The 17080-nt window shown below is 33.3% G+C and overlaps 1 protein-coding gene across 2 annotated transcripts; it reads right to left on the bottom strand.

Moving 5' to 3' along the window:
* Positions 1–3156: 3156 nt before the first annotated feature.
* On the bottom strand, positions 3157–14176 carry LOC123565796 (uncharacterized). 2 transcript variants are annotated; one of them, XM_053549635.1, is made up of 14 exons: positions 13973–14176; positions 13460–13617; positions 12852–12964; positions 12192–12339; positions 11527–11669; positions 10789–10954; positions 10106–10233; positions 9577–9721; positions 8800–8936; positions 7591–7720; positions 6745–6887; positions 4655–4799; positions 3863–3999; positions 3157–3268 (listed from the first exon to the last, which is right to left on the bottom strand). In XM_053549635.1, the coding sequence occupies exons 1-12, from the start codon at positions 13974–13976 to the stop codon at positions 4697–4699; spliced, it is 1518 nt and encodes a 505-aa protein (XP_053405610.1). In that variant the 5' UTR covers positions 13977–14176; the 3' UTR covers positions 3157–3268; positions 3863–3999; positions 4655–4696. The 2 variants fall into 2 exon arrangements, with proteins under 2 accessions (XP_053405610.1, XP_053405611.1); XM_053549636.1 differs by having other exon boundaries at positions 4655–4784; positions 13973–14173.
* Positions 14177–17080: the final 2904 nt, after the last annotated feature.

The raw sequence follows: 17080 nt of genomic DNA, 5'->3' as shown, positions 1-17080 counted from the left end.
TATCATTACATTTTTATAGCAAGAATACGGACGACAAAGATCATTACATTTTTAAGCAAACAATACGGACGCAATCTCATTACATTTTTTGCAAGCAAAACGGGGGACAATTATCATTAAAATTTTTTGCAAGAAAAAAGGGCGACAATCTCTTACATTTTTTTAGCAAGCATACGGGCGACAATTATATTGCCTTTTTTGCAAGAAAAAAAAGACGAAATCACTTACATTTTTAAGCAAGCAAAGGCGACAATCATCGTTTCCTTATCAAGAAAATAGAACGGCGACAATGATCAATACCTTACATAGAAAAACCCCTACGGCGACAATTATCTTTCCTTATCAAAGCAAGCTTTTCGGACGACAAAAATCAACTTTTTATAGCAAGCAATCGGGCGACAAATTTTTATTGCCTTATCTTTGCAAGCAATACGGCGACAATCATCATTACTTTTAAGCAAGCAATCGGACGACAATATCATTACTTTTCTAGCAAGCAAAACGGACGACAATTCTTACATTTTATAGAAGCAATCGGAGACAATCATCGTTACCCTTTCAAGAAAATAGAACGGAAGACAATGATCAATGCCTTTTCATAGCAAACTCGGACGCAATTTCATTGCCTTACAAGAAGCAATCGGCGCAAATCATCATTACATTTTCTACAAACAATACGGGCGACATGATCTTAAATTTTCAAACAAGCAATACGGGGCGACAATCATCATTACAATTTCATTGCAAAACAATACGGACGAAATTATCTTACATTTTTTTGAAGCAATTAGGACGCAAACATCATTACATTTTTTATCAAGCAAAACGGCGAAATTATATTGCCTTATCATAGCAAGAATACGCGACAAACTCATTTTCATTTTATAGCAAGCATACGGGGGGCAAACATATTACTTTTCATAGCAAGCAATAGGACGACAAATTTCATTGCCTTATCTAGCAAGCAATACGGACGACAATCATCATTACATTTTCATAGCAAGCAATACGGACGACAATCACCATTACATTTTCATAGCAAGCAATACGGACGACAATCATCTTTCCTTATCATAGAAAATAGAACGGGCGACAATAACAAAGCCTTATCTGCAGCAATAGGACGAAAATCATCATTACTTTTTTTTTGCCCAACAATACGGACGACAACATCATTACATTTTATAGCAAACAAAAGGACGACAATCATCGTTACATTATCATAGAAAGTAGAACGGACGACAATGATCAATACCTTATCATAGCAAACAATCGGACGACAATTATCATTACCTTTTTAAAAGCATGCTCGACAAAAAATAATAAATTTCCTTTCCAGCAATAAAAGGACAATTATATCTTTACCTTTTCATGCAAGCAATACGGGCATAACATCACACGAAAGATTAGAATCGGACTGCTGTAAGCGGCGTCATTTTGAAACTTGGAAAGTGTTTTCAAAAAAGGTCCAGGGCATTGGTTCTATTTTATTTAATACATGAAAGTACATCCCCGCACTGGCTCTTCAATAGCGAAATTTAAACAATTGCCAACCTGGTTTCCGTGAAAACCCCAAGAAAAACAAATAAAAATCAACATTTTTGAAGTATGGAAAATTGTTGCAGTTTTATTTGCATTGGAACTTTTGTGGATTTGTGATGCAGAGAGGTTAAGGAAACCTGTTGTTTAAAAAAATGAGTTTGTATGAATTTCTAAAAAATTGCTCGTTTATAATTCTTATGAACAGTCAATTCTAAGTTCCAAAAACCTGACAGTCATCGCGATAAAACGTGTGTTTCGTTCTGCGAGTACTTCGGAAGAGGCAAGGATGATGATTACCTTAGCATGTTTGCTAGCAACTTCTCCCAATAAAGCAGCAACGCATGCTCGTTGGTTGTGAACAAGGTTGTCCATTTTGTCCACAAATAACTGCAATTTGTCGTGAACCGGCTGTGGGTTCAGAGCGTAAAGACCTTGCAATATTGCTGTAGATCGAAAATAAACAAAAATGTTTTAGTGTAAAGAGATTACATTGAAAATGACAATCGTCAAAACTACAATCTTGTAAAATCTTTTAATCAGTAACGGGTTAATTTATTTTCAAACGTTTTCATTTTATGCCAAACCTGGAGTTCTTTATGTCAGTGGTTATTTACCAGAAGACACATCTCACTTGTTACAGCAGACGAACTACTGCGATAAGTACATGAAATACTTACGAACCTGATATTGATATGGACCTTCTTTTCCAAACCTTTAAAAGATAACAAATTAAACTGCAAAATGGCATTTTATTAACAGAAAACAAAAAACAAAAGATACTCACTTAACACATCTGACACTTCATCAACTGATAAGAACAGATCAACAACCTCAGGTGCGATATAGCTAATTTTTCCCGGGGACAAAGATCCTTTAATTAGGGCACCAAAATCGTTGTAACAATCCTTTGCGCTTCCTCACTGAATCCTTTCCCATTTTAAAAGTTTTTGTTTAAGGGGGGGGCAAGTGACAAAGTTTTTGCTTGATTTGCTGGAATTACAATATCAAAAAAAAAAACGAGATATATTTTTTTTACTTAAAAATTTTTATATTTTTTATGATTTTGATTCACAAACTTTACAAAACCCATTATAAACAGCACACCCTTGAAAGACAAATGTTGTCTTTTAAAAGTAACTAAAATGCAAGCGGCATTATTCACAGGTGAAATACATTCACGAAAATTGAATTGATAGCAAGTGATCTTTTTGTGAAATATTGTCTATATTAACGTTTGACAATATTTGAAACCGCCGAATTACTTTTTCACGACACACGTTCTTCATGTCTATTTATTATTAAAAAAGTTCAAAGAAGGGTTTTAGGAAGGGGTCTTTTCAGCTGGATTTCGAAAATTTTTGGGGTTTACCAAAAACCCCCCCATGTTTAAAGATGTCATGGGGGGACTTGGGGGCTTCCTCCACCCTTAAAAACTTGAAAACGCTGTATGAGCTATAATGGCTTGTTTTTACGTTTTAAAACCAAAAATAAAAACTATATATCTATACGAAAAACTTTTGAAAATTAAAAAAGAAATGCGCGTTTAAAATTTGTATGCTCCCCTAGTGATATAAATTATTTCCCTTGATATGTAAATTAAATAGAACATGTCATTTTTCTTCGTCTGGGAGAACAAATTTTTTCATCTATACTTTCTCCTTCACAACACGTGTCGAAAATTGACATAAACATTGAGTTCTGTGAATCTGTCACATTCTTCCCGATACTGAAATGTATATAAAGTGTATAACAGAACTTTATATTGTTATGTTGACTGTGTATGATGAGCTCAAATCGCTGTTTGCTTCATCAAACCTATGTAACTTACTAGGTTGTATTTTGAGTTGAAGTCGCTATTCGCTTTACCAAAAATTTCACAACTTCTGGGGGTTTTATTTTTACTTATCGCTAATTTCTTTACCAATCTATCCCAATTTCCGGGGTTTTTTAGCTTAAAAACGTTTTCCTTTACCAATCCTCGAAAAATAAACCCGGGGTGTATTTTGACTCAAATTCTGTTTGCTTACTAAACTACGCATTTTCCTATTCCATAAGGTGATTTTTTCTAAATCGCTCTTAGTGGATACATCTACGCAAATGGAGCGAACATTTTTTAAATTCTATTTTTTTCCCCGTGATACAGACGGACTGAGCACCTCACAAAAGTCTGCAATCTAGGTACGTGACATGTACTTTGTTCGGGGAATTTGAAGTTATTCTTTAAACCCAAGTGGTTTATAAACATCACTTTTGTAATTTCTTTATTTTTTTAATTTTATGAACGAAACTGTTCACAAGCCGATTCCCCAAAATTTCTCACCCATTATAAGATTTAATTACAGCGTCTAGCAAATGTTGGACTGTCACTGATCTGTCCGTATCCCACAGTTCAGCTGACTGCTTCAACAGTTTATCAACTTTATCTAGTATCGCATCCACTATTTCTTTATCTTTTATCTTAAAGTCAACAGATTTTAATAACTTTAAGACATCTGTTTTGTAAAATAATTCTGATAAACAATATAAGAATTTTAAACTATTGGTGTATGAGTTTCCCTTTAATTAATTTGAGCTGTCGTATGTTACTATATCTTTCTTTATCTTTCCATTTTCTTTCTCTTTTACCAAAGACATAGACTTTATGATATATATTCTGGGATTTATTTATGGACACTAGTTACATAAACACAAAAGCAACAATGGTAGACTAATTGATAATTAATGTTAAAACTTGTAATAAACATATAATGTTGACGAAGTGGATGATGATCAAATGTATTTTTCATGGTAAAATGCAGTATTACTGCTTGATATCAACATCTACATATTATATGCTACAGGCTGCGCTCGTTTAAACAGTAATGACGCCGTTTGAAAAAAAGACTACCCAACAAGAGAAGGCACATTGAAAAAAAAAACATAGCATACTGTGCAGCTGATATACGATTAAATTCTGTGATAGGAGCCATTAGTGTAACATAAATGGTTGAGAATAGTCATGTTTTTAATTTGTATATACAGAAATAGTTTCTACATTACAACAAATGGTACAAAATATTTCTAGTTGAGCTACTTTATTACAAGACTTTAGGCTCTATAAAATCAGGCATACCGTAATAGTGAGGTACTTTGAATCTGATGCCTTGTATGCTAATTAAGCTTTGTTAGGTTCTGTCATCTCTAAACAGTTAAATATAAGCGTCACGTGGTCATTCAGTATGTCTTTCAAAATCTTTCCTTTTCTGGAATTAAACAATCTATAAAACAGAACTTTTGATCGTACACACAACACGATCTGTAAAAAAAAATAGAATCCATGAAGGCACACAACCAGTACCATAACAAGAGCTGTCGGAGGACAGCAACGCTCGACTATTCAACAGCCTTGTCAATTGAATGAATACAAAAGTTGAAAAAGGGGCATAATTTTGTAAAATGCAAAGTAGAGGTATTGAACCTCTGTACTGCATGTCATATCACGACAGTGAACAAGTATGTGAAGTTTCAATCCTTTCCAATTTGTGGATACTGAGATACCAGCTTACATACAAAACTTAACCAAAAACTGCTAAGTCAAAGGGGCATAGTTTTGTAAAAATGCCAAGTAGAGTTATGGGACTTGCTTAGTGCATGTTAGATCATGACAGTGAACAAGTGTGTGAAGTTTCAATCCATTCCAATTAGTGGATACTGAGATATCAGATTACATACAAAAATTTAACCAAAAACTACTAAGTCGAAAAAGGGGCATAATTTTGAAAAAAAAAGAGTAGAGTTATGGGACTTGCTTAGTGCATGTCAGATCATGACAGTGAACAAGTATGTGAAGTTTCAATCCATTCCCATTAGTAAGTACTGAGATACTAGCTTACATACAAAACCTTAACCAAAAATTTCTAAGTCAAAAAAGGGGCATAATTTTGTAAAAAAGCAAAATAGAGTTATGGAACCTGTGCAATGTAGGTCAGTTCATCACAGTGAATAAGTGTGTGAAGTTTCAATCCATTCCCACAAGTAGTTACTGAGTTACCAGCTTACATACAAAACCTTAACCAAAAATTTCTAAGTCGAAAAAGGGGCATAATTTTGTAAAAAAGCAAAATAGAGTTATGGAACCTGTGCAATGTAAGTCAGTTTGTCACAGTGAATAAGTGTGTGAAGTTTCAATCCATTCCCACAAGTGGTTACTGAGATACCAGCTTACATACAAAACCTTAACCAAAATCGGGACGCGGACGCCGACGCCGACGCCGACGCGGACGCCGACGCATGGGCGAGTCCAATAGCTCTACTATTCTATGAATAGTCGAGCTAAAAATCGAGCAACCTGCGAAGTAACATTGTATTTTCCGAGTGTTTTTATAGCCAGAATATAAATTTTCAGACACCACAAACATTGGTAAAGGGAAGGTGTTGTGGTAAAAACGTTTGAGGCACAACACTATCATTATACTCCTACTAAGATACTTAGCTTTGTTTCCGTTATGGGAGGGCATGGGCGGATGTCGTTTTCGTTGTGGGAGGGCATGGGCGGATGTCGTTTTCGATGTGGGAGGGCATGGACGGATGTCGTTTTCGTTGTGGGAGGGCATGGGCGGATGTCGTGAGATAAAATGAAGTCCTCTCAGAAGTATTAATAATTCACTTTTTATATTAGTCTTTTACAGTTTTCTAGATAAATCTGTGTTGCAAATAAAAATATATAAGCACAATCAGAGGTGCTTTAAAAATAACAAACAAGATAAACAATCTATTATGGTATTAACAGGCATTTCAAACAAGACTTCTCGTGTTCTTGATTATGCTCTGTGCCGATTTAATACTACACAAAACTTGGCATGAAAATACTTACCGGTAATTGTTTTCGGGCCAACTCAAGTAGTATCAAGCTATTTAGGGAAATTATGTGTGTAAATAAATGTTGACATTTACTTAATACCTCCATCAGATTTCTATGTAAATGTGTCCATTACCAGACATGCTAGATTCCGAGTCACGGAAAATGAAGCTTTCATCCGGCAGATAGTATCACCACAAAAATGATCCCTCCATTAAAATGCAATGTATTGATGCAGATGATCTTTTCATATTTTGATTGCTTTGAGCAAAAGTTGATAAAAAATGGTTTAAAAGATAGAAACTAAAACTTCTTAAAATTTTAATTAGTTACTCCGTGTGACTTGTATCTGATAGAATTCATACTTAAACAATTCCAGTGATATCTCGACAGTATCCAATAATTCTCGTAAAACTTCGTCATACTCTCTGCTCTCAGTGTATTCCAACTGATCACATTTCAATGTTCCAACCACATTTAGCAATTCTTTCGCCTCCGCTATCAAATTCTGAAACAAGATTACAAATTAACAAGGAAACCGTAGGAACTCCATTGATTCATTTTGGCAGTGAAATAATAAAACTATATTGGTATGAAATATAAATACAAGAAAACCATAGAAATAACAAGATAATATTTGAATGAATCATTAAGACAAGAACACCATTGCAGTTCCATTAATTCCTCATGCAGTGAAATAACAAGATAATACTGTATGAATTATCAAGACAAGAAAACCATGGGAATTCCATTATTCTATTTTTTGCAGTGAAATAGCAAGATAATATTGGTATGAATCATTAAGACAAGAACACCATTGGAATTCCATTTAATCAACTTGTAGTAAAATAACAAGATAATATTAGTATGAATCATTAAGACAAGGAAATCATGGGAACTCTATTAATTCTATTTGCAATAAAGTAACAAGATAACACTGGCTTGAATTACAACGTCGTGAAATAATTTCACGCAATGTTTCATTGTTGCGACTTGAGAACAAATATATGGATTGAAATAGCCGCGAAATATGCACATTTATATGTTAATAAAGAAAACTATATATGAGACCTCCAAATCTATATCAATTATTTTCATTTGTTAAATTGTATAAATGTTGACGGAAATATAATCGGAGATTAAACAAAATGTATACTGAAGTCGCGAACTTACCCTAATAATTTATTGAAAATGACAGAAAAACAAGTTACCTTCCATTCAATTGTCTTCGTATATTCCTTGGTCTTAAGGGTCCTCTTCACGGCATTTATCATGCATTTTCTTCCTGATTTCAACATGATAAGAAGAGCGTCTAGCAGGTCCTTTGCTTGTGATGAAGTCCTAACATAATCAGAACAACACAGTTTGGCAGATAAAACCAGCGGAAAGCCGAATGCACCGCTAAGATTGCATTTTTTTCTCTATAACTGATATAAAAATATTTTACTGACTTTCGAACAAGAGATGATAACTAGTATCGTCTGTGTATATAAATAACGAAAGCAAGTTATAATTCATATGCAAAAGATACTTATAATGACATTCAGAACTTGTGATGTACATATATGTGTATATAAATAACTAAAGCAAGTTATAATTCATATGCAAAAGATACTTATAATGACATTCAGAACTTGTGATGTACATATATGTGTATATAAATAACTAAAGCAAGTTATAATTCATATGCAAAAGATACTTATAATGACATTCAGAACTTGTGATGTACATATATGTGTATATAAATAACGAAAGCAAGTTATAATTCATTATAATAACATAGAGAACTTGTGATGTACGTATAGTATATGTATATAAATAACCAAAGCAAGTTATAGTTCATATGATCGTATGAATAAGATACTTAAAATACTATTCAGAACTTGTGATGTACGTATAATATGTGTACATAGATAACCAAAATAAAAGCTACAGTTCATAGGAATAAGATATTTATAATACTATTCAGAACTTGTGATGTACGTATAGTATGTGTACATAGATAACCAATAAAAGCTACAGTTCATAGGAATAAGATACTTGTAATAACATTCATGACATTTTTGTACGTATAATACGTGTATATAAAGAACTAAAGCAAGTTATATTGAAATAAAATCTGTAATATTCAGAACTTGCGATGTACGTCTAAATATATAGTTTACGAGAGTGTGTATGGGTAATTCAGAAATCTATACAGTAAATTGAATATTTTTGCATAAAACCCATGCTTAAAGTGCATATCATTGAAAATAATTATAAATCATTTAAACATATAAAGAAATAGACGTTGATACTGGTGTACAAAAAGTACATAATCATTTTAGAGTGAGCAAATGTTCCTAAACGTAACAATATTTGGTCAATTGCTTCAGTCTATCTGTAATAAGGCATGGAAGTAAAAATATATTTGTGCTTACAAGTTTTTCACTTTCAGCAGACAATCTGATAGTGCCTCGACGATCATGTCTTGTTTCGCTTTCGTTAATTCACATCCGTCCGTCAGAACGTTCTTTATCATTGCATTACATGATTCAAACATGCCACCGTCTGGTTGCTATATACGAATGAGAATAGCAAATTAATTTTATGATATACATTTGAGCCGCGCCATGAGAAAACCAGCATAGTGCGTTTGCGACCAGCATGGATCCAGACCAGCCTGCGCATCAGCACAGTCTGGTCAGGATCCATGCTGTTCGCTAACGGTTTCTCTAATTGCAGTAGGCTTTGAAAGCCACTATGTTGGTTTTCTCATGATGCGGCTCATTTTATTTTATTTGCAACTAAATGTTACACTATTCTTTATTCTTTACACGTATCGGTAATCTGAGGCAGTTGAAGCCAAAAAATATATATCTGAGTCAGTTGAAGCTGAACTACTATACGAAAAAACAAACTAACAAAATAGTTCTGAAATATCAATAATTCGTTGGACAGCATGTGTCGGCAAGGCATGTTCACCTGATTATCCATGAATTATCAGATTTAAACAAATGCACTAGACTGATATGCATTTCACAATAATAACTCCAGCATCTGGAAACAAATCGCTACCTCACCATTTAAATATATTCATACAATTAATAATGTGCTTTTCGTTTGATAGTAAAATATTTTCCCTTTTCTAACATTCGTACCTGTTAAATTAAACCATTATCATATCACCGAAGTCCGGTACAATAAAGAAAGCTTACAAGAAATTTTGTCATATCTCTAAATAGATTTATTCTGTAGACATCAAAAATTCTGTATCCATTCTGTAGAGGTGTCTTCCTCTTTGAAAACCTGGTGACCAATGACATAAGTGCAGGGAACAATTCTTTCACCTTTGAACTTTCTCTGAAGAAAATAAAAGGATTATTGTAAAATACTTGTTTCGAGCTGTGTCACTTATTTAAAAAATAAACGCAGATATTGTCAACAGAGTCCTGTTCATATATATGTATAACGATTTATTACGAATTAGCAAAATGAAATATTGTTCGGAAGAGCGTCTATGGTCCTCCTCCACCGTCACAAAATAAAGCTGGAAAGTCTCTACATACCTTTTATTGTGACGTTAACCCCAACAAAAGCAAAACTCTGAAAAAGGAAGAAAACTGATCTGATAAATTTCCAGGTAAAAAATGTTTACGCCATCATCTAAAATGTTTCTTTTTCTTCTCCGTATATACCAATTGTTTTCAAGTAAGACCATTCATGTCTCCACAGGTGATAACTTACCGTGCTGCCTTGACAATTTCGTTCAGCGTTTCTTCGTCTCTAAGTGCTTTCAGATCACCCTCGAAGGTACACAGAGATTCTTCAATATACGACAGATGGGTTACAATGACCTGCACGTTCGCTAGTTTCTGGGCAAATATAAATAGATGTTGTATTCAAATAGTGGAATCAGAACTACGTGTTATGTATTCTGAATTTACCTTAGGAGTTGTTGGCGCTGTTGCCCTTTTCTTCCAGAAAGAAACAACAACAACTGGAAAGTATCTTAAACTTTGTCAGCTGTTTGGCCCAAAACAGACCAACAAACAAAGCATTCACTTTTGTGTTTTGTGATTTTGTCTTTACGGACAGTTTTCGGTTCTCACATAATCAGTATCACTGGTAAACTTGAACAATACACATAGTCAGTATCACTGATTAACTTGAATAGTACTTAGTCATATTAAAATAGAAAGTTTGCGATTACAGGAGGCAGTGAGCGGGCTATTATAATCAACTATGTTTGTTTTTGTTTAATCTAGCATTTTCTTTCTTTTTTAAAGCCAATTTTATCCAATTAATGAATGTCTTTGAAACTCGAAAATGTTCTCAATTCCTTTAACTTACTCGTTTTTTTATATTTATTAACTAAACATCCTTTAAATAAACTAAGTTTGCTAGCGCCGAAAAGAATAAAAGCTTACTTTATACGGGTCGCCAACATTGGTTTTGAATTTTGATGCCATGTCACGAACTAGGTATCCGACATATAGTGCCAAAGTGGGGGATATTTTTGAAATTTGTTGCTGATAGAAGATTCGCAGATCAAGGAAAGCTTCCAGTACCACTGGCTCTGCGCATTGTTCTTCACTGAAAGTATAATCAATCAGTTAGTAGGTAATCAATCAATCAATCAATCAATCAAAAGAAATAGGTTTAAGACCTGTAATATTTTTTACAGTGAAAAATATGCCAAATTTTCGATAATTTACTTAAAACCTACTTATAGATAGAAAAACATTTATAGTTAATCTCGCATAATATATAAACAACGTTTGATGAGTTTTGAATCCTGTTGCACATTTTATACATCTTACGAAGAGACTCTTTCAATCCATGTCGGCTATTATTTTAATTGGTAGCTATCTATGCTAAGATAAGATCATCTTACAGAGTTTGTTATTGATTACCAAAGAATGTAACTCTGTGTAAATGATTTTGCATGAAACTTTCATTTCCTATTATCACCAACATTACATCTTTTCTCTTTTGAAGAACCATATAACGAAAAACAAACATGAGCCTTCTTATACTCGGTAAAGTAAGATTTATAGAGCAACGGTAAGACAAAAAAATAACAAATCGTTTCAAATGAAAAACACTGAGCAGGAAGTAAATCCTTTATTTATAGAGACAGAAATCTGTATCTTTTCACTTCATACGTGAGATTTTGAAAGAACGTTTTTGCATTGTCGCTAAGAAAGCTTGCATAGGTTCTTTCCTCGTCTGTTTCATTCTTCGCGTCGTAGGAAAATTTTATCTTCATCCGGGACATTATCTTGACCAGTTCGTCTGCTTTGCAAGCCTTAGAAGAAAAGCATTAATTAGTTACGTTTGAAGACTTTATATTGCATGGAATAGTTAACGTCACTAGTCTTAACTATTAAATCTACTATTAAAATACATACCTGGATCAAATTTAAAAAGTTGTAAAAGTCACTTGTCGAAAAACAAGTGATATTTTAAATATGTCTTGGACTCGAAACATATGCCGTCCTGATCAAAGAACATTTCAAGCAGTAAAATATGTTTGAAATAACAGAATTTTAAATCTGAATCATATGGTTAGACGGACTGAAAGCTTGCAAATATTGGCTGTTATGACATCTGTATTACGGCCAAAGATAAGATATATTGTCCTGTTTACAGTGATTAAAAGCACTTTGCAATTTTGCACTAAAATATTTATATTAGCCCTTCTGTGAACTAATTTACAAACGGTACTGTGTATGATAAATACTTGACATCGGAACCCAAATTTCGGAATGACTACAAACATGTATAGGCGAAAACTGACATGTATACCATAATCATAATAACATATTACCTCTATATACTTTTCAAACAGACCGCCTGTAAAGTTTGACATGAGATCTAACTGTCCAGAACTTGGTCTGGCACAAAACAGCGCCAACCAAGTGTACAGCAATTCATGACCTATCTGTAAATGCTTGCTCTCGTCGTCTTCAAAGTCTCTGAAATTATGCAAAAATGCATAAACTGTATTTTTCAAATTTTAATGTAACAAAATAGCTAATCTGAATTATCAGGCTTTTCCTTACAGTTCAAACATCTGTTTTAAGCAATGACAAGCGAAGGATTTTCAAAAAAGTAGCCATCTTATTTTCATATTATTTTATAACGGAAAAACATTGGTCACTTAATCACGAAGTGGTTCAAAATAAATGGGAATTTATAAAAACGCTTCGATTCGGGAAACTTTAATTGCATTTGAATGTCAATAAATTATCTGTATCCTATACTTAAAACACGCTGTGAAATATCCGTATATATACTAATGTTATAAATTTAGTAATTGCATACTGGCTTTGTTATAAAATTTGACAGAGGCCAGTACGACAATCCAAGACTGAATTTAAATGCCAGTATGAAAACACTTATTTAGTAACATAATAGACCTAATAACATTTTTGACATTTGATATACAACTCTGGCTACAACAGATTCGTTTATAGTCCTAGTTTACCTGGTTAACCTTTCAAGAACACATGCAGTAGAATAAGCCACCCAATACGGCGGAGAATGTCTGCCTGTAAACTTGGGTATACAAACTTTTTCCCTAAACGCTGCATAGCCATCCTAAAACATGATAAAATTCTATTTTTCAGATAACTTCTCCAAAATAATAATAATACTAATAATAAAAACTTATTAATGACGGGACGTTAAACAATTTTGATCATGAATGAAAAAATCTTGAAAAACACTACAACGACGCATTATGTAATTTTGAAAAGTTGATAAGTAAAAACCCTGCTGTCAAGATAGCTACAGTCGAGATCGTCACATTCAATATACGTATTTCTATACATAGGCTACAACCCCAGTCAACGCGTATTAAGCTCTTAAAGTAAAAATAGTGTATAAAAAATAAGAATCCATTCTGTACAACACAGTGAACAAATATTCAGCTATTCAAGATGAAGGGAAGAAAGAAATTTGTGTATTATTCTATACAGAGGCTACAGCTTAGTAAACACACAGCCTCATCCCTCAATTCAAGGAAATGTAAGACTATTTAATCTAAGAATTTGCTATGTCATTTATACAAAAGGTAAAGTCTAATGAACGCACCTTCAGCTCTTCAAAATTGAAGTTTTCATCTTGATCACAGAGGCGCTCATAATCTATTAACTGGTTGCCCTGCGTTTCCTCGTCATCTTTGTATTCTTTGTCCTCTTTCGTAGACAGATAGTTTATCTTCCTGATGTAGACGCCTAGTTTCGGCCGAGCTAAAATATTTGCATGACTTTCTATTCAGCTGACTTAGCAGATAGGTCAACTAGTTAGCAAAATTACTCCACAAAATTTAATCGTTTTTAATTTCTAGTATTCAAATCCGTATAGCATATACAAGTGAACGGTGAAAATTACATGCTTTTTGACATTTATGATTTAAAAAAAAATCTTTTAAAGATAAAGTGAACGTTAGATTACCGGTAATGACAATGTATGTTCTATTTTCTAAACACGTAATTAGATCTTTCTAACACGTTAAGTAGAGTCATTTTACCAGCTACTTTACTTCAATTTCAACATTAACTTTCAATATTATGAACTGAACAGAAAAATGGAAATTATACTTACACATTTGTCACATATCTTTGCTATCATACAGTTACTCCAAGGCTATGATATTCACTCACAATTCTCCTTTATATTTTTCTTCATAAATATCTTAAATTTATACTCCTTCAGGTTGAATTTAAAATAAACATACCGAGCCTATACATGTAAATCGATCAATATATAAGGTAGTTGTAATCAATATCGGGTATGTCCTTCGCTGTCACACTCGGTTCTCACACGTAATGATCAGTGCTTTTTATTGATAATAATATAGCAATTTTACAATCGATACTTTTTGCGCATAATCAGGTTTTAAGATACTTTCAAATTACGCGGTCAAAATTGATTAAAAGCATTTTACAATATGGTCGCAACAGGGGTTTAAAGACATTGTGCGACCTATATTTTTTATCCCTGTTTGGACATTAGCAAAACATGTACCATGTCAATAATATTTCAATGAATTTACATGTATAGTCCGTAAGTATTGACCTGGCACTCATTAATCTTCGACAATATTTTTGTACGTTTTCGTTAATTAACGCAATATTTGTATCCTGAAAAAAATCTATATAACTAATTTAAAAGTAACAGACCGGTGACAAGGTAGCGTAGTGGTAAAGTGTCTGACTTCCACGCACGTTACCATGGGTTCGAAATCACACTAATTAGATATAAAAAATTATGAAAATTTATAATATTTTATGTAATGTAATGTTATTGATACTGGTTTTACTGTTACATTATTTTATGTATCATATTTCATGAAGTTAATTGTTTGTCTAGTAGTATTTTTTTTCTGGAAACATTGTTGTTGTTTTTTATCTATGATACTTTTTTAAAAAAAATCCACTTTTTCTACAACGGTTAAATATGACAACCTTCAGTAAATGAACCATAAAAATCACGATACGTTTGACCCGATACGATGTTAGTTTGCATATAAAAAATTGTAAAAAAAGAGAAAAGATACAGTTGACGTAGTACTCGAGATTGGCAGCTAAATGCTTTGTCCACAGAGCTACCTGCCCGTGTGAGGTTAAGTCATTAAAAATTATATCTGTCATAGTTATACACTATTTAGGTTCGGACACCGAAAATTAATTTACGGAAATAAACGGAATATTCATGAGTGCCAGGTTAATTCTTACGGACAATACCAACTGCGGGACCAAGAGAAATAGTATCGCAATATACCTTATGAAATTAGCAGTCTTGCCGATTTACGAAAGATGAACAGTTGTTACCTACCATTAATTCATCTTGCGTGAATATATTGATAGAATTTAGAAACAATGCTAAATATAAGTTGAAAATATTTTCAGTTCCGGTTTTCACCGGTACATTATATGAGCCTCACCATGAGAAAACCAATATAGTGCATCCGTGCAGACTGGTCAGGATCCATGCTGTTCGCTTTCAAAGCCTATTGCAATTAGGGAAACCGTTAGCTAATAGCATGGATCCTGACCAGACTGCACGGATGCACAGTCTGGTCCGGATCCATGCTGGTCACAAATGCACTATGTTGGTTTTCTCATTGCGCAGCTCAATTATGGAGGTAACAATTGCTTCATGTATGCTAGTATAATGTTACATACATTTTTCCGTCCCGATTTTTCAAGTTGGATATACGATTGTTGCTTCCAAAAATTACTATTTGTTTGCATTCGTGACTAGACAATCAACTGTGAGTTTGAGAAATTCTTTTTTTATACCGAGTAGCATTTATTTAAATTAGTATAACAGTAAAAATGAATCACAAAAAAAAAACCAATAAAAAACAACAAAAAAAACAAAACAAGAAAAAACAAAAAAAACAAAACAAAACAAACAAAACACGCCAATTTCAAAACTATACATGGAATTGTATATTATTTTTTTTTATCTTTCTTTAGGGTTATAAGAGGACACTCGTGCGGTATTTATTACATAAATGTTAGATAACAGTATCTCGAGGCAGATTTTGGCAGTTCAACCAAGAATCTTCTAGCGAAAATATTTGGACGCTCTTTACTGCATTTTGCTTGGAAACAATATTGGACAGACAGTGTGTCAATTTTGCAAAGGTATCAAAAAATATATATATGTCTAATATCGTCCTGATATAAAATGCTTGATTGAAATGGTTACCTTGCAAAATTATAATAGCTAAAGTCTACCTCACCTGATTTTGGACCTCCGATAATCTATTTATACTGTTTGTAAATTGTCAAAAATAGCATCGTTTATACTAGAAGGTTGATATCTCTAGGCGCCTTTTTCAATTAAAAAAAAAGTGAAATCAAGATTTTATATTTTCCCCCATAGACTTGCGTTGTAAAATGACGGGACGTCCATTCCAAGATGGCGGCATCCATATAAACGTCATTTGGGGGTTTACTCATAGTTTGCGAAGTCCGATCCAACAGACATGGAACATTAAAACAAACTTTGTCCAAAACTTGTGGGATTAACTTGCACGGAAGGCCCTGAATTAACATCTCACTTCGCATAAGCAATTTTTCCCGTTTCAGGTTTTCAGCTTTTCCCCCTGAAAATGTGTTTCTATTTACTCGTTAGCAATGAGGTAAAATAAATACAAGTCATGTCAAGCGCGTATCATTGTTTCAGCCATAGATAATAGAGGTGGGGACAGCAGAGATGCGCGTAACACATTTATGGGTTACTGTTGTTTACAATCGTATTATAGGTTCGAATGATAACAGTGTTTTTAGCATGACTACATGTTCGTGAACTCACTATCTTTAGTGACTGTTCGGTCTAGGTAAAAATTATACCTCAGTGCAATTAATGATTTAAAATGTACAGCCTCGATATATTTTCATTTGAGACAACATCAAGAAGTACGTTTTACAAAGACGAAAACACGTAAGAGTTCCGGTTTTGTTTAATCATCTGCAGTGGAACGTTATGTTTTTCCCCGTAAAATGACATGTTTTAATCGAGAAATCTGTTGTAAGGAACAAAGAGAAACTATTAATTTGAGTTTATCTCGTTTTAAGTAAAAAATAAATATCACTACACAAATCTATTATACAGATGTAGTCCGTTATACGTCTTCACGTACAGCACGAGAGTCATCTTACACCCTTGTGTGTAAGATGGAGTTTTCCAGCACTAGAG

This window comes from Mercenaria mercenaria, chromosome 8 (assembly GCF_021730395.1).
Source record: "Mercenaria mercenaria strain notata chromosome 8, MADL_Memer_1, whole genome shotgun sequence".
In the NCBI taxonomy this organism is placed as follows: Eukaryota; Metazoa; Mollusca; class Bivalvia; order Venerida; family Veneridae; genus Mercenaria; species Mercenaria mercenaria.
This window is presented reverse-complemented; position numbering and strand designations above follow the sequence as displayed.

What these genes read in the sequence shown, in the direction of transcription:
- LOC123565796 (XM_053549635.1), bottom strand. An exon ending in GTTCTTGAAAGGTTAACCAG is followed by an intron (nt 12,340 to 12,851) that starts GTAAACTAGGAC and finishes GCATAATTTCAG; the next exon opens with AGACTTTGAAGACGACGAGA. An exon ending in CTGCTGAAAGTGAAAAACTT is followed by an intron (nt 7,721 to 8,799) that starts GTAAGCACAAAT and finishes TGATTATGTTAG; the next exon opens with GACTTCATCACAAGCAAAGG.